Here is an 18,401-nt window from a genome sequence, read left to right as displayed (position 1 = left end):
GGTGAGTCCGGGGAGCGGTGGCACGGCAGAAGGAAACGGTGACGTAACAGTACCCCCTTCCTTACGCGCCCTCCTCCCAAGGCTGGAGGGAAATCTTGCCAAAATCCGGGGAGCTTGAATGTTCTCCCGAGGATCCCAAGATCTCTCCTCAGGGCCAAAACCTTTCCAATCGACCAGGAAAATGGTCTTTCCCCTTAGCCTTTTCATGGCGAGAATGTCTTTAACCTCGAAGACATCATCGGCGGAAACAGGCTGGGGGGTGCGGGTGGTAGTGGCATGGAAATGGTTGAGGACCACAGGTTTCAGCAGAGAAACATGAAATGAATTGGGGATGCGAAGCGAGGCAGGGAGCTTTAACTTGTAAGAGACGTCGTTGATGCGAGACAAGACCTCGAAGGGTCCAATAAACCGGGGACCCAATTTGTGCGAAGGAATCCTAAGGCGGATGAACTTGGAGGATAAACACACTCTGTTGCCAGGATGATAGAGAGGTGGGTCCAAGCGCCTTTTGTCTGCGTGTCTCTTCATCTGAACCTGAGCTTGTTCGAGAGCGGTTTTGGTCTCCTGCTAGATCCTGGAGAACTCCCCAGACAGAAGATCAACGGCCGGCACACCCGAGACAGGAGGAACTGGTAGAGGTACGCCTGGATGTAGCCCATAGACGATAAAGAAGGGAGACTTGGCAGAAGATTTGCTGGTGTGGTTGTTATACGCAAATTTGGCCCATGGGAGCAAGTCTGACCAGTCGTTCTGGTGAGCGTTGGAGAAGTGATGGAGGTAATTAACCAAAATTTGGTTAGTACGCTCTGCTTGACCGTTGGTCTGAGGGTGGTAAGCGGAGGAGAAATCCAGTGTGATGTTCATAAACTTGCAGAGCGCTTTCCAAAATCGGGAGGTGAACTGGGACTCCTCTATCAGAGACAATACACTGAGGGAAGCCATGGAGACGAAAAATATGGTGGATAAAAATCTTCGCCAATTCAGGAGCCGAAGGTAGTCCAGACAGGGGGATGAAATGGGCCATCTTGGAGAATCTATCCACAACGACAAAAATGACAGTACATCCAGACGAACGAGGTAGGTCAGTGATAAAGTCCATAGCAATGTACTGCCAGGGGACCGAATGAACTGGAAGCAGGTGCAAGAGTCCAGAAGGTAATTGTCTGGGAACCTTGTTTTTGGCACAGGATGGACACGAGGCTACAAAGCTACGAATATCTTGGGGAAGAGTAGGCCACCAATATTTGCGTGAGACCAGATGAAGGGTCTTTTTCAACCCAACATGGACTGCAATCTTGGAAGCATGACCCCAATGCAGGACTCGTCTCTGGTTGGTCACTGCGATGAAGGTCTTACCCGGTGGTAGGGTTGACAACCTGCCACTGTGATGATCTTGGAGGGATCCAGGATGTGCGTAGGGTCTTCCTCGGCATCGATAGCAAGAAAGGATCTGGACAACGCATTAGCCTTGAGGTTCTTACTACCCGGGCAAAAGTGCAATTCAAAATCGAACCGAGCGAAAAACAAAGACCATCTTGCTTGTCGTGGATTTAGCCTCTGTGCCGATCGGATATAAACCAAGTTCTTATGGTCCGTGTAGATCTTAAAAGGATGCACAGCTCCTCCCAAAAGGTACCGCCACTCCTGCAACGCCATCTTGATGGCCAAAAGCTCCCTGTCACCAATGGAGTAATTGCGTTCCGGAGAGGAGAACGTCTTCGAGAAGAAGCCGCAGGTGACCAGTCGCCCGGATGGGGATCTCTGGGAGAGTATGGCTCCGGCCCCGATGGCAGAAGCATCCACCTCCAAAATAAAAGGTTTGTTAGTCTCCAGGCGGTAAAGGACTGGAGCAGAAGCAAAGGCTTGCTTCAGGGCAAGGAAGGATTCTTCGGCCTCTGAGGTCCAAACATGCGGATTGGCCCCCTTACGAATCAGAGAGGAGATGGGAGCGGTCAAGGACGAAAAATGAGGGATGAATTGCCGGTAGTAATTGGCAAAACCCAGGAATCGTTGAATTGCCTTGACTCTATGAGGTTGCGGCCAGTTGAACACAGCTGACACTTTCTCTGGATCCATGCTTAAGCCTGAATCAGAAACAATGTACCCCAGGAACGAAAGAGAGGTTTGTTCAAAGGAGCATTTCTCCAGTTTCTCATACAAGCGATTCTCCCTCAGGCGTGAGAGCACTAGGCGAACACTCTTCCTATGGGTAGCCAAATCCGAGGAAAAGACAAGAATGTCGTCCAGATACACTACCACACAAGAGTACAGGAGATCTCGGAAAATGTCATTCACGAATTCCTGGAATACTGCGGGAGCATTGCACAAGCCGAAGAGCATGACCAAATACTCGTAGTGGCCATCCCTGGTCTTCCATTCACACAGTCACACAGCTGCTAGATAAAGATACGCTATTTTTTACACCAATAGAAAATTATTTTTTTGATCGCCTTGCTGACATACTCCAAGTGCAGAGTAATGAAGATTATTGCCCCTGCAAAATTGTCACGTAAGATTATTTCTACAAGGATTGCGCCACTCGCACAACCGCTAGACAAATATTAGCTATTTAAGCAATAGACGAGGAATATTATTTAGCAATTTGATTTTAAAATGGATGTTACTAGATGCTGTCACTGAGGAATATTATTTGGCGTAAAAAAAATTAATGTACAAGCTGCTACACAGGAATATTATGTGGCTCCCCAAAAATGGTTTTGCATATGTTGTTATTACCTAATATCCTTTCCCTCTAGAAGTAGCTGATTTTTCTATTTTGGAACTGGATGAAAAACTCCCTATTTTAGTCTAATCCCACAGTCTGTTCCTAGTACTAACTACTATACAACACAATGGAAAATAGAGATCTGCAGCATCTACTTGCAATGATCAGAACACCAAGATTCCTGCTTTTCACCATCCCTCCTTCTCTCCTATTAAATCTCTCACTACTACTGAAATCCCCAACTAACAAACAAGTAATCTAATCTCTACACATTCCTCAGCTCTTAAAAGAGTTTTTTGGAATTAACAAATCCTCAGTATAAACTCCTATTACTCTCCCTACGCTCCTTTCACTCTCCCTACGCTCAAACTACGTTCTCCCTATGCTGTTTCTGCCTGCAATGTGCACAAGATGGCACCTGCAGCCTTTAAATATTCCCTATGATACTGGAAGGCCAGCCAATCACAGTAATGCCACACCAAAGATGGCGCCGGCATTATTGTGATTGGCAAGCTTCTTCATTGGCTGCAAATAAAGCACCCAACATGCTGGGCAGGTCACTTAAATATACCGAGGCAAATACCTTATTACTCACTGAGTAACGAATAGCCCAAATACCGCAGTATTCGTGCGAGTAACCAATAGTGCCGAATGTATTCACTCATCATGAGTGGTATGGCTATAGACTTCTCATTGGAAATTAACTTCCATTCATAGTACTGGTCTGTGAGATGCACCACCTGGCTAAAAGTTTCCTATTTCACCTTTTTCATCTTGATGGACATCCCTTTCCAAAAATTGTGAGCTATTATGGGGCTATGCACCTTATTTTAGATGAACACATTCTTCTAAAAAGGCTGTTAACAAGAGTTCTTAGTTTACTGTGTCAATTTGCACCATGTTTCTGATTTAGACACTTGGTTGTGATGAGAAGGTTTGCCTTGTGGTTGGCATGTTGAGTTTCTAATAGGGTTGAGATAATAATTCCGGTTTCCTCGCTCCAAACTGCACAAACTATGCCTTTATGAAACTCAATTTGTGCACAGGGATGCAATCATAATGGAAAAAGGGAAGCAATTTCCCCAAATTGCTAAATTTTAGTTAGCAACAATTCCCCAAAATGTCTTTGATATTAATTAGAATTTTTCACTCCAATCTTGATAAACAGTTGTGAAGTCTTAGCCTTAAAAATCAATAGCAAAGTAACTTAGAAATCGTAGACCAAATAAAGTCATTGTGTTGTTGTGGTCAACCATGTGAAACAAGTAGATGGAAAGCTCAGCATGTTAGCTTAATCAAGATGCAACGTGTCCTTTTTCAAAATATTGTCGTTAGTAGGTTAAATTCAAATGATGACAAAACCACACCTTCCATTGAACGATATGTTGCACCATGCAGAGACCTAGTGATACACTGCAGGTCAGAGAGTTTCTGCTGGTTACAACTAGAGAAGATCGTGTCTCCCAAAATCGAATTCAGGATATCAGACTGAATTCAGCTGCATAGTTTGCATGAGAATAAAAATTTTGCCATTAAAAGATGTTTGTTTTGCACTGAGGACTCTCCAGACTCCATATATCATTGGCATAGATGTCAGTGAGAATTAATAAAAGTGCGACACACTGGAGACCAAGGAGTCAGTGCTAGAAGACCATGGAGAGCAAGTAGAGGACCAAACATTGAGGTGCAGAAGGACAATAGAGGGGAAATGTTGCTATAATACACTAGTATTTACCGTATATACTCGAGTATAAGTCGATCCGAGTATAAGTCGACCCCCTAATTTTGCCACAAAAAACTGGGAGAACTTATTGACTCAAGTATAAGTCTAGGGTGGGAAATGCTCCATAGATTATTCCCCCATATGGTGTCCTCAGAAGAAGCTCCATAGATTGTTCCCCCATATGCTGCCCCCACAAGAAGCTCCATATTGTTCCCCCATATGCTGCCCCCATAAGAAGCTCCATAGATTATTCCCCCATATGCTGCCCCCACAAGAAGCTCCATATTGTTCCCCCATATGCTGCCCCCATAGGAAGCTCCTTAGATTATTCCCCCATATGCTGCCCCCATGCTGCTGCTGCATGTAAAAATAAAAAAAATGACATACTCACCTCTCCGTCACTGGGTGTCAGATACTCACGTGTCCTGCGTCCATGGCTGCTCACCGCTATCTGCCACGTCATCAGTCAGTGACGTTCATACTGCAGGGGGCGCGGCGCGCACTAACCACGTCACCGCGCCCTCTGCTGTCTGAAGTCACTGACCGATGACAGACAGCAGCAAGCAGCCATGGATGCAGGACATGTGAGTATCGCTGTACTTACCCATCCTGACGCTGTCTCTTGAGCCCCCAGCTTCTCCGCGCTCTCTCTTCCTGCCTTCAGCGGTCACGTGGTGCCGCTCATTAAAACTCATCAATATGCACATATTGATGAGTTTTAATGAGCGGCACCACGTGACCGCTGAAGGCAGGAAGAGAGAGCACGGGGAGAAGCTGGGGGCTCAAGACAGCGTCAGGACGGGTAAGTATGACCTGACACATCCGCCCCCTCCGACCCCCTTTGTATATGACTCGAATATAAGTCGAGAGGGGGACTTTCAGCCCAATTTTTTGGGCTGAAAATCTCGACTTATATTCGAGTATATACGGTACTATCAGATCTCACGTTCGAAAAGACTAAGAAAATAGTAGCTTTCCTGATGTCATTTTGATGACCGTAAATGAAATCAGATTCCGGAGAATCCATATTTTAACCCCTTAGTAACAGGGCAAAAGTTTTGAAATCTCACCAGTGTCACTTTATGTGGTGATAATTCTAGAATTCTTCAACAATTCCCAGTGATTTTGAGACAGTTTTTTCGTGGCACATCATAATTTATGATAATGGTAAATTTAGGTCAATATGGTTTGTGTTTATTTATAAAAAAATTATATATGAGAAATTTGACAAAGATGTAAAAAGCAATTTCAAACTTTGAATGATTATCCCTTTAATTCAGATAGTTATAACACAGAAAAACATTAACATGTAACATTTCCCACATGTCTGCTTTATATCAGCTTCAATGGTAAAATGTTCTTTTCTTTTGTTAGAATTTTAGGAGGTTTAAAAATGTAGCAGTCATTTTTCATTTTTTTAAAGGAAATTTACAAAATTTATATTTTTGAAGGTCCTATTCAGGTTTGAAGTGACTTTGGGGGCCCTATATATTGGAAAACCTCCAAAAAAAACAGCACCCCTGACATATCGAAAACTGCTGTCAGGTAGTTTATTTACCCTTCAGGTGATTTTCAGGAATTAATGAAAGTGACTTGACAGGAATGAAGCAGTGTATTTTTACCATCTGAATGTCGCTAACTTCTGGAAAGGTCGCTACAGGCGGCAGACTCTAAGGCCGTTATTTGGCCATCAGTTGCCAAGACAATGATCAGGACCACACAATCATGATCTCAGAATGCTGACGGGGTTAAAGGTGAAGCCCCCACACTCTGTTAAGCATTTATGTGATGCACTCACTATTGACAGCAGGGGTTAAATGACCATAGTCGGTGCCAACACTCATCGTGGCTGATACAGCAAATTGTCAGCTATAGTGGACGGCCGACAGCTGCTGGATTGTCACCTGTATGGGGATGCGAGTCTCTTATTTGACAGGTCAGTAAAAAGATGTATTGATGGTCATTAAAGGTTTAATATGATTTTTGTAATAGGTATGATGTGCTTTTAATTGATTCGCTCAAATAAAGTTTCAAAACATTTAGTGGATGCAAAATAAAGACAAGGGTAACGACCTGAGATGTGACTAATGTTTTCAGCTATAGGATTCTGAGATTCATAGCTGAATGAAACCTTTGAATTTTACTTTTGAACTTAACGTATTACCTTCTCCATCCATTTAAAAACCTATCACTCATTTTTTGCATCGCTCTCTTGATCTCGTTGTTCCTCAGACTGTAGATAATGGGATTCAGCAATGGTGTCACCACTAGATACAACAGGGATCTGTATTTGTTGATGTTGGATGAGCTCTCATCAGATGGAGTTATATAGACTGCGATTAGGGAGCCGTAATACGCACACACTGTGGTCAGGTGGGAGCTACACGTGGAGAAGGCTTTTCTTCTACCATTAGTTGAAGAAATTTTAAGGATATTAACAAAAATGCAAAAGTAGGAAATAATAATAAGACTAAATGGAAAAAAAAGCATAAAGATGCCATAAACAAAGTCTTGCAAAATGAATATAGAAATGTCTGAAGTGGCCAATTGCATTATGGGACTAAAGTCACAGAAGAAGTGGTCGACGGAATTCAAGCCACAGAAGTTAAACTGGATAATAACAAAGAATTCACTTGATATCAACCCAATAACCAAACACCAAGACCCAATAACCAACCAAAGACAAAGATCTGGAGTCATTAGAGAAGAATAGCGTAATGGATTGCAGATGGCTAAATATCGATCACAAGACATGACGGCGATGATTAAACATTGAATAAATCCAAATGTACCAACGGTAAAAAGCTGCAATACACAGCCCCAAAGGGACATAACTCCTTCTTCCACAATTGTTAAATGCAACATCATGGGGATAACACTGGTGGTCAGTAGGACGTCTGCTATGGATAAATGTTTGAGAAACAGAAACATTGGGATTTTGAGGTGGTCAATGGTGGTCACTAGGAAGATAATGAGAAGGTTTCCGGCCAGTATACAAATGTAACTCAGGGTAAGCAGAAGGAATAGAAGAGGTTTGTATTTGGATAGACTTTGGAATCCAAGAAGACGTATCTGCGTGACTTGTGTCTGGTTCTCCTCACACATAATTGTGGCCCATGAATATTCAAAGAAATGTTTTTCTCCTAAACATTTAAGAGAATTTAATAAAAATCATTTATAAACTCCTGAAATGCATCACAATAAAACACTTTATGACAGTTCTTCTTATAGGAGGCTCTCAAGAGACTTGTGATCATTTCAGCCACGATGTGATATGTAACCGTTGTTGAGTCTTCTCATGTAAAGATGAAATCTCCTAAATGTGGACGTCTTTTATAATGTCAGAAAAACATGGCTAATTCCACCTGGATCCCGATAATCACATTCTGCTGGAAGAAGTAAACACACAAGACTGGCTGCTTAGATTAAATGAGGGTATAATTGTCCAAGGGGGAGTCTAGTTATGGCTCATTATCTTGTAAAGCCTAATGGTTTATTATTGCTAATAATTATTATTTTTCACAAAAACATAATTTATTTTCAGATAAAAAATTGTAAAAATGTTCCTATTTATGAATTCTAATCTATTCTTTAGATGTGATAAAAAGCAAAGTTTCAGACGCAGAAGTGACAACTTTTTGTCACTAAACGGCTAATTAAAAGTTTTGTGTCACATCATATGATGCATCACACATATTCATTGTGCAGCTCAGTGTAGAACAATCTTGGCATAAAATATACAAAGAGATCCGAACATTTAATAGTTATTACAGACCAGAGATTGATTGTTTGTTTTTTTCATCTGAGACGTCTTTGCAGCAGATGCGAGTTCATCTTTTATTCTATCTGCATGCTATTTGTAAGGTTTTTGTTATGTTTCATATGTAAAAAAAAATCTAATTGGAAAAAGTGTTATACTATGACTCTAAAACAGATCATTCAAGTTTTTTTTCTTTTGTATATCTGTGACAACAACTTGCACTTACTAAATATAAATTAATAAGTGGAACTGCAAGAGATACTTTTCCCAAACAAAATACCAGCTGAGGGTCATGATAGTGTAGCAACTCACTTTGGAAAATGTAAAACACACTTAAAATTGCAATGGATCAGGCCGGTTCCTACAGACTAGAGATCCTGACCCCACAGTCCCAAATGGTTCCTGCGTGAGCTGAGATAGTCCTTACCACAAACTAGATGTTTAGAGATGATCAAACCCATGGATGTTCGAGTTCACCAATTTTGACGAACATAAAGTAAAATGTTTGGTTAGGGGCCAAACTTGACCTCAAAATTAACCCTGGACCCGAACAAAATAGAAGTCAAAGGGGACCCAAACTATGGAGCTTAAAAATGGCTGTAAAATAGTCATAGTGAGGGCTTGTGGGATGCAAAAGAAAACTAAATTGGGATAAGATCAGGACAATTGCTCTGCAAACTTATTCAGATGGGGAAATTATTTATGGCTTTTAGTCGTTAAGTCAGCTGTCTGTCCATTTTGCCTCCTCCTCCTACTCTGCTTTATTCACCATCTCCTCATTCAGCCAGAAAGTGTGGGTCATCTTTGCCTGCTTTTGATGTTCTGACCTTGTGGTTGACATGCCCAGCAGTGCCGTGGCGTACTCGGAACCAGGTCGGACATTTCTTTGGGGAAGTCACGGGGCCGTGACCCGACTCCGTGGACGTGGCAGTTCCATATAATGGGGAATATGTATATGGGATTTAACATGATGCCACCTGTGATGTTTGGAAACGGATGGCCGATGCTGCTAAAGGAGACTGCTGGGGGTGATGGTGACGCAGCTGTGATGCTTCTGCTCCCCACAGGTGGAGCTGGGCCCCAGGGCTACCAGATCTGTTTATGTCAGGTTTCCTGTTCCTTGTGGTGCAGAACTCAGGGTGCAAGAGATCACTGGAGGACACAAGGGCCGTAGTTTTATCTTCCTTTACTTTAAGGTTGATAGTACAGAACTATCACTGGTAACAGATTGCAATGGAGAGCAGGGCAGCCTGGAAGCAATTTTGGATACACCTGGACAGGTAGGTAGGGAGGCATTCCTTCTGTGCTGTCCTCCATTTTTCCTTGCTGCCTAACAGCTCACCCTCCTGCTGCTAACAGTCTCTCTCTGATTTAAAAGCAAACCTTTGCCCCCATGGCAGGCAGCTGGAGCCTATCACAGGTGCCGCTCCTTGTGTTGGCTCCAGACTCTGGTATGCTGCTGTGCCACTGGGTAGTAGTACCCATGCAACCACGGACTCTGGTATCCAGCTCCTAGCGCTCAGTTCTTGGGCGATTGTTAGGCGCTGAGGTTCTCTCACTGCACAGGGGGGACTTCAAGCCATGTCCTCAGCAGTCACCCATTCCTCTACGGTCGCAGAGGTTCCTGTTCAGCAGAGATGTCGGTCACAGCATCTCGCCCAGGCTAATGATAGGCGTCTGATTGCTACTCCAGGCTCAGCTTTTGTACCATGCATGAGACAGCGGCGAGCAGACGCTCCTGGGACTAAGTCCTGCTTTTCTCCTACTGAGCATGCCCATGGGATGACCTCTCATTGGAGGTCGGAGGTCACATGCTTAGGTCCTAATGCAGCTCAGATTGGGCCATCAGAAAGGTCCCGGAAGGCTGTGTCTATAAAAGGATCGCACGACCGCACAGCTGTGTGCTAGTATAGAAAAAGATTAGACAATGTCGAGTGAGTGTTGTATGCATGTATGAATGTCTCTGGTGAATGACTCATTAAGAAACCCCTACCCTTGGTACGCATGTGTTGTGCAGCCTAGCCTGTTAAGCGCCCTGTCCTAGGTGTAGGTAGAGGCAAAGTCAGAGACTGGAATCAGTGTCCACTGGCAGCTCTACACGCCACAGTGCACTTGCTCGACACTAATCGGTGGTCAGCGTTCATTAGGGGAATCCGCAGGTGCGACGCCGCATGCTCAGTAGGTCTAGAGGGACTCAGACCTCATGTCCCTTGTGCTGAGTTCTGTGACCACATACTGAACGCTCTCTTGCCGAGTGCTGTGAGTTCTAACAGGCTCCAACATTTATGTTCCATGGTACTGCGGCTCTGTGACGTAACAGAGTCCGCTCCTGGTCACACCGGATGACAATAACCCGCGTGTGACCTTCTGTATACCTATATACTATATACATCTGCCATTACCAAGCAGCAGTTTACCACCTATGCACGGTGGACCCCGGGCTGTGAACGCACCTTACTATCATTTTATTATTTGGTGCGTTCCACCAGCCCTAACATTATATTAGCGCCAGGGTCTGGCTAGTAATGGCGGATGAGCAGCGACTACAGCGGTACATCCAGCAGCTGGAGGGTAGGTTGGAGGCTATTGAGCACACAACCACAGCCGTGGATGTTACCGCAGTAGCTGCTCAGGCTGCTAGCGTGGCTGTAGCCACTTTTTCCATTGCCACCCCTGTTCCAAAATTATCCCGCCTCCTGCTGCAGATAAGTTTTCTGGTGATAGCCAGTCATGTAGGCGATTCGTGAGCCATTGTGAGATACACCTTGAGCTCCTGGCAGCACGTTTCCCCTCTGAGCAGGCCAAGGTGGAATTCATAATATCTCTCTTGTCAGACAGGGTGTTGGAGTGGGCCACACCATTGTGGGAGCATGATGATCGTGCGGTGCAGAGTGCTTCACAGTTTCTGAGCACTCTGAAACAGGTCCTTTTGGGACCTCGAGTCACCCACGATACGGCGCTCCAACTGCTGGCATCTACACAGGGTCCGTCCATGGTCAGCCATTTTGCTGTCCATTTACGGACTCTGGCTTCCGAGCTGGAGTGGCCGGATGAAGTCCTCATTCCAGTGTTTTGGAGGGGGCTGGCTGACCATGTAAAGGACGCTTTGGCCACTAGGAAGATTCCTGCCACACTGGAGGAGCTAATAGCAGTTTTTATCCTCATCGACCTTCATTTTAATGAGAGAAGGTTGGAGCGAGCCCAGTGTAGGCAAAGGTTTCAGCTGACTCCCACATTCGCCGAACCTCTGGAATCTCCGGCCCAGATGTCCAAGCCACATGAGGCCATGGAGGTGTCTCGAGCGGGGTCTATGTCCCGGACCGCTCGTACATGCAAGGTCTGTCGTATCTGCTGGCAGTCGGGACATCTCGCCTCTAGGTGTCTTCAGCAAGCGAGGGAACGTCAACGCTTAGTGACCTTAGGAACTGGTTCACTAGATGCAGCAACGCCATCTTCTAAGCTCACCTTTAGGGGGACAATCGGTACAGGCCCATCCACCCATGTGGTAGAGCTTTGCGAGGATTCCAGGGCACAGGGCAATTTTATGTCTACTGCATTTGCCTGATGGCACGCAATTCCACTGGTGATGCTCGCCAAGCCAGTGACCATACTGGTGATAAATGGGTCGACACTACCCTCATGGATAACACATCAATCCATCCCATTTACTCTATCCATGTCTCCATCCCATCAGGAGATCATCTCCCTGCTAGTCATGCCCGAGGGAATTGATGAGGTTTTCTTGGGGATGCCATGGCTACGCTACCACTCCCCTCATATAGAGTGATTTTCAGGGAGAATTCTGGGATGGAGTAAATCCTGTGAGGGTAGATGTCAGAGGGACTGCCTTCAGGTTGCTACTACAGAGGTAACCGCAGATCTTTCCTCTCTCTCCAAACACTACACTGCGTTCAGAATTATTAGGCAAGTTGTATTTGAGAGGATTCTTTTTATTATTGAACAACAACTATGTTCTCAATCAACCCAAAAGACTTATAAATATCAAAGCTTCATATATTTGGAAGTTGGAGTGCTTTTTTTTTAGATTTGGCTATCTTAGGAGGATATCTGTTTTTTCAGGCAACTATTACTGTGCAGAATTGTTAGGCAACTTATTAAAAACCAAATATATACCCATCTCACTTGTTTATTTTCACCAGGTAAACCAATATAACAACACAAAATTTAGAAATAAACATTTCTGACATTCAAAAAGAAAAAAAAAAGGACCAACATAGGCAGCTTTCTTTACGATGACACTCAAAAGCCTTCCATCCATAGATTCTGTCAGTTGCTTGATCTGTTTACGATCAACATTGCGTGCAGCAGCCACCACAGCCTCCCAGACAATGTCCTGAGAGGTGTAATGTTTTCCCTCCTTGTAGATCTCACATTTTATGAGGGACCACAGGTTCTCTATGGGGTTCAGATCAGGTGAACAAGGCGGACATCTCATTATTTTTTCGTCTTTTAGACCTTTACTGGGCAGCCACGCTGTGGAGTATTTGGATGCATGTGATGGAGCATTGTCCTGCATGAAAATCATGTTTTTCTTGAACGATACCGACTTCTTCCTGTACCACTGATTGAAGAAGGTGTCTTCCAGAAACTGGCAGTAGGTCTGGGAGTTGAGCTTCACTCCATCCTCAACCCGAAAAGGTCCCACAAGTTCATCTTTGATGATACCATCCTATACCAGTACCCCACCTCCACCTTGCTGGCGTCTGAGTCGGAGTGGAGCTCTCTGCCCTTTACTGATCCAGCCTCGAGCCCATCCATCTGGCCCATCAAGAGTCACTCTCATTTCATCAGTCCATAAAACCTTAGAAAAATCAGATATTTCTTGGCCCAGTCTTGATGTTTTATCTTATGTTTCTTGCTCAAAGGTGGTCATTTTTCAGGCTTCCTTACCTTGGCCATGTCCCTGAGTATGGCACACCTTGTGCTTTTTGATACTCCAGTAACGTTGCAGCTCTGAAATATGGCTAAACTGGTGGCAAATGGCATCTTGGCAGCTTGATGCTTGATTTTCCTCAATTCATGGGCAGTCATTTTGCGCCTTTTTTTATCAACACGCTTCTTGCAACCCTGTTAGCTATTTGCCATGAAACGCTTTATTGTTCGGTGATCACGCTTCAAAAGTTTGGCAATTTCAAGACTGCTGCATCCCTCTGCAAGACATCTCACAATTTTTGACTTTTCAGAGTCCGTCAAATCTTTCTTCAGACCCAATTTGCCAAAGGAAAGGAAGTTGCCTAATAATTAAGCACACCTTATATAGGGTGTTGATGTCATTAAACCACACACTTCCTCATTACAGAGATGCAAATCACCTGATTTACATAATTGGCAGTTGGCTTTCAAGCCTATACAGCTTGCAGTAGGACAACATGTATAAAAAGGATGATGTGATCAAAATACTCATTTGCCTAATAATTCTGCACACAGTGTAATGGCCCTATTCGAATGTGTTCTCCAAGAACGGTGCAGAGACTCTTCCGCCTCACCGTCCCTATGACTGTCCTATTGACCTCTTGGCTGGTGCTGAGCTTCCTCGGGGTCGAGTTTATCCTCTCTCTCTCCCAGAGACAGAGGCAATGTCTCAGTAAATCCAGAAGAATCTGGCAAGAGGATTCATTAGGAAGTCAGTGTCACCTGCAGGGGCAGGTTTCTTCTTCATACAGAAGAAGAACGGGGAACTACGTCCATGCATAGACTACCGGGGTCTTGACACCATCACTGTTAAGAACAAGTACCCTCGCCCCTGATATCGGAGTTTTTCGATAGGTTGCGGGGAGAAATAGTGTTTACCAAACTTGATCTGCGTGGGCTTAAAACCTGATTCGCATCCGTGAGGGGGACGAATGGTATACGGCATTTAATACCACGGATGGGCACTATGAATACCTGGTGATGCCCTTCGGGCTCTGTAATGCTATGGCCATCTTCCGAGACTTTGTGAAGGATATCTTCTGGGATATGCTTACCACCTCGGTAGTAGTCTATCTGGATGATATTCTCTTCTACTCTCCAGATATTGACTCCCACCGGAGAGATGTTATGCAAAGTTTTTGACTTCCATCGGGCAAACTCCCTCTATACCAAGTTGGAGAAGTGTGTGTTAGAGCAGGAGTCCTTGCCTTTCCTGGGCTATATCATTTCTGCCCAGGGATTGGTCAAGGATCCTGCCAAGCTACAGGCGATGATGGATTGGCAAGAACCCCATTCCCTCTTCCGTCGGTTCTGGAGCGGTCCTGTTCAAGAACGACTCGCAAGGTCGGAAGCACCCAAGCTTCTTTTTCTCCAAGACATTCACATCGGCAGAGAGGAATTTTCCCACTGGGGACAGGGAGTTGCTAGTGATGAAATTGGCCTTCTCGGAGTGGAGACACCTCCTGTAGGGGGGCTCGCCACCCTTTCCAGGTTTTCACTGACCACAAGAACTTGGTGTATTTGCAGACAACCCAGCGGCTAAATTCTCGCCAAGAAATTTAGTCCTTGTTCTTCTCCTGGTTCCATTTCACCCTCCATTTCCTATCCGGTGAGAAGAACATCCGGGCCGATGCTCTCTCCCGCTCCGTAGTGTCATCGGAGGAGGAGGAGCCTCGGCTGATCGTCCCATCCGAGAGCCTGAGGACCATGGCTCGGGTCGCACTTGAGTCAGTACCTCCGGGCAAGACAATTGTCCCTGCCCGTCTGTGACCGGAGGTCCTCTCTTGGGCTCATTCGTCCAGGGTGGGTGGACATTTCGGGACAAAACGGACCTCTGAGCTCTTGGCGAGTATGTACTGGTGGCTGCATATGGTCTGTGACGTCAGGGACTACATTTGGGCGTGCATCTCTTGCGCCCAGAATAGGTCCTCTCAGCAGCGTCCCTCTGGGCTACTTTACACCCTGCTGGTAGCCGACAGGCCCTGGGATTATGGTCGATATGGACTTTGTGGTGGGGCTGCCCAAGTCCAGTGGCAGCACTGTGATTTGGGTTGTCACCGATCATTTCTCCAAGATGGTGCACCTGGTACCTCTCTCCCGGATATCTTCTGCACGTGGCCTGGCAGCGTTGTTTATGAAGCATGTTTTCCGCCTGCACGGCATGCCGGACAAGATTGTCAGTGACCGGGGTCCCCAGTTTGCATCTTGGTTCTGGAGAGAGCTCTGTAGCCTGCTCATCATTGAGCTGAATCTCTCCTCGGCCTATCATCCCGAGACAAATGGGTTGGTAGAGAGAGCCAACCAGACCCTGGTCACATATCTATGACATTTTGTCTCGGCCAGGCAGGATGACTGGGCATCCTTGCTGCCGTGGGCGGAGTTTGCTTTGAACAATGATGTGGCCGACTCCACCGGTCAGACCCCATTCCTCCTAAATTATGGCCAGCATCCACGCATCCCTGTGCCCATGCCTGTGTCACCCACCGACTCTAGGGTGGCAGACTGGGCGGTGGCGGCACGTGACATTTGTGATCGCACTCAGGATGCTATCCGAGCCTCCAAGGAGAGAATGAGAGTTTCCGCTGATGTTCACCGGTGCCCTGCTCCGACCTTTGCCCCTGGCGACTTAGTGTGGCTCTCCAACTGTAACATCAGGCTGCAGGTTGAGTCCACTAAATTCGCACCTCGCTACATTGGCCCCTTCAAGGTCCTTGAGCAGATCAACACTGTAGTCTACCGTATGGCCCTTCCACCACACTGGGCTATCACTGACACCTTCCACGTGTCTCTCCTTAACCCTGTCCACATGCCCTGGCTCTCCGAGTCATTTGCCTAGACATCAGACCTGTCCTTGGATGAGTTTGAGGTTATTGCCATCGTGAGATGCAGGGTGGTACGTGGAAAAAAGTTTTATTTGGTGGACCGGAAGGGTCATGGTCCAGAGGCTCGGATCTGGGAGCCTGTGGAGAACATCCACGCTCTGCTTCTCATTGTGACATTTGAGTGTAGCGAGGTTCAGAGAGGAGGGGGCCCTAGGAGGGGGGGTAATGTTAGGCATCGGGTTCCTGTCGCTGTACAGCAGTAATCGCAAGCCTTGCCTTCAGCGGTCGCCCATTCCTCTCCGGCCGCAGAGAAGGCTGCACAGCAGAATCGTCGATCCCGGCTCTCTGCTCAGACCAGCACTGTGGGTTCGGTTGCTGCTGCCACGTCTGGTCCAGCTATAGCAATGCATGCTGGTCAGCAGCGAGTTACTCCAGGGACTAAGGCCTCCTTTCAATCCACTGAGCATGTTCGTGGGATGATCTCTCATTGGAGATCGGAGGTCACATGCTCAGGTCCTTCTCCAGCTTGGATTGGACCATCAGGAAGGTCCCAGAAGGACTCTGCTATAAAAGGTTTGCATGGCTGCTCGGCCATGCGCTAGTATACACATTAATTGGTAGAGATGTGTGTGATGATGGATGTTTGTGAACCACTGAATGACTCATTATGATACTCCTTCCCTTTGATATGCATGTTGTTAGAGTTTAGAGTCCGGTCTCAGCACCTAGTTGGGGCACTGCCTAGCGCCGAAGTGCTTCCAGCACCTCTCACATGCTAGCGCCAGAGAGCGTCACTCTACCTTAGGTACTACGCTACTGCAGGTACTGCAGCATCTGTAAGGCTAGTTTCACACTAGCGTTTGGTGGCGCAGCATGAAGCTCCGCACCCTGCCGCGCCTCCTCCGGTCAGCCCTGCCTATGGGCGCATGCGACCTGCGTACCGTATCTTTAGCATTGGTTACACAGGTCATGCGAAGGTATGCTTTTGCCAGCGCATGCATCGTTTTGACGCTGCACCGACTAGCACCAAATGCACCGTGTTGCGTTTTGGTTCTCCCGACGCATCGTCAAAAGGACGCATGCGCTGGCAAAAGCATACCTGCGCACGGCCTGCGTACCCAATGCTAAAGATAGGGTACCCAGGTCGCATGCAGCGTCATGGGCCCATAGGCGGAGCTGACTGTAGGAGGTGTGACGGGGGCGGAGCTTTACACCGAGCGTGTGCTGCGCCTTCAAGCGCTATTGTGAAACTAGCCTTAGAGCGACGCCGTGCACTTCCTATATACTTTCCAGCCCTGAGCTTAGGCTGGTTAGTGGCATCCTCCAGAGCTGCTCAGTACACACACATTAGTGCGATAAGCTAAATGCAGCTGCACCCTGTGACTGCTAACAGTGCACAGCATTCTATTAATGTCTGTTCATGCATCGCTGCGGCGGTGCTGAGCGCTAGTGGGACTAGAGGGGCTCTAACCCTGTGTCCTTTGGGCACAGTCCTGTGTCTTAGCACTAGCGCTCTCCTGCCGAGTCCTGTGAGGATAAACAGGCTCTCGCACTCATCCCAGTGGCTCAGTGAAGTAACTGAGTTCGCTCCTGTACACACCGGGTCAGCAGTTATCCCGCCGGTGTCTAGTTAGTGCTCCGTCACTACTAAGCAGCAATTAACATCTCTGCACAGTGGACCCTGGGCTGTGAAAGCACCTCTAGACCATCTTATATTATTTGGTGCATTCCGCAAGCCCATAACAAGAGTACAGAGTGCATTTAATTTAGACACAGTACCTACAAATAAACAAGGCAGAGAAGTTACTTTTTACCCACTGTACTTGCCTTGCAGAAAAACAATGTATAGTACACAGATATTTTAGAGACACAACTTGACGAAAACTGTTGCAGAGTACACTTATTGTTTATAGGCACTACTTAGGCCCTTTCAAGTTCCTTGAGCAGGTGAACCCTCTAGTGTATCGCCTGAGCCTTCTGCCGCACATAAATATTACCCACACTTTTCACGTCTCTCTCTTAAAACCCATGCATATGTCTCGGCTTTCTGAGTCACCTATTGGGACCTCTGATACATCTTCGGACAGTTTTGAGGTGAATGAGATTGTCGTGTCCAAGCTGGTAGGAGGCAAATAAAAATTCTGTTTGACTGAAAGTGTCATGAACCGGAGGATAGGACCTGGGAGCCTGTTGAGCACATTCATGCTCCTTTGCTTATTGCGGCCTTCGAGCATGGTGAGGCTAGCAGAGGGGATGCTAGCGGTGGGGGTAATGTAGGTGTCAGAATTCTTCCACTGCACGGGACAGATCCCAAGTCTTATCTGCCTCTGTAATCTGCCATTCTGCTTCAGTTGCGCGCAGGTACTGCTTAGCGTAGCCGTTGGTCTCAGCACCTTGCTCAGGCCCGTGATATGCGGTTGGTTACTGCTGGCTCTCTTG

At 46.3% G+C, this 18,401-nt stretch overlaps 1 protein-coding gene across 1 annotated transcript; it reads right to left on the bottom strand.

Moving 5' to 3' along the window:
* Window positions 1–6,608: 6,608 nt before the first annotated feature.
* LOC141050034 (olfactory receptor 5P81-like) lies at window positions 6,609–7,553 on the bottom strand. Its single transcript, XM_073546869.1, has one exon. It carries the CDS (start codon window positions 7,551–7,553, stop codon window positions 6,609–6,611), a length of 945 nt encoding a protein of 314 aa, XP_073402970.1.
* Window positions 7,554–18,401: the final 10,848 nt, after the last annotated feature.

Source organism: Dendrobates tinctorius, unplaced genomic scaffold, assembly GCF_039654945.1.
Source record: "Dendrobates tinctorius isolate UK_male_01 unplaced genomic scaffold, ASM3965494v1 ptg000151l, whole genome shotgun sequence".
NCBI classification, from domain to species: Eukaryota; Metazoa; Chordata; class Amphibia; order Anura; family Dendrobatidae; genus Dendrobates; species Dendrobates tinctorius.
Note: the sequence above shows the minus strand (reverse complement) of the source record. Positions and strands in the feature narration are given on the sequence as shown.

What these genes read in the sequence shown, in the direction of transcription:
- LOC141050034 (XM_073546869.1), bottom strand. Translation starts at nt 7,553, where the DNA reads ATGTGTGAGGAGAACCAGACACAAGTCACGCAGATACGTCTTCTTGGA.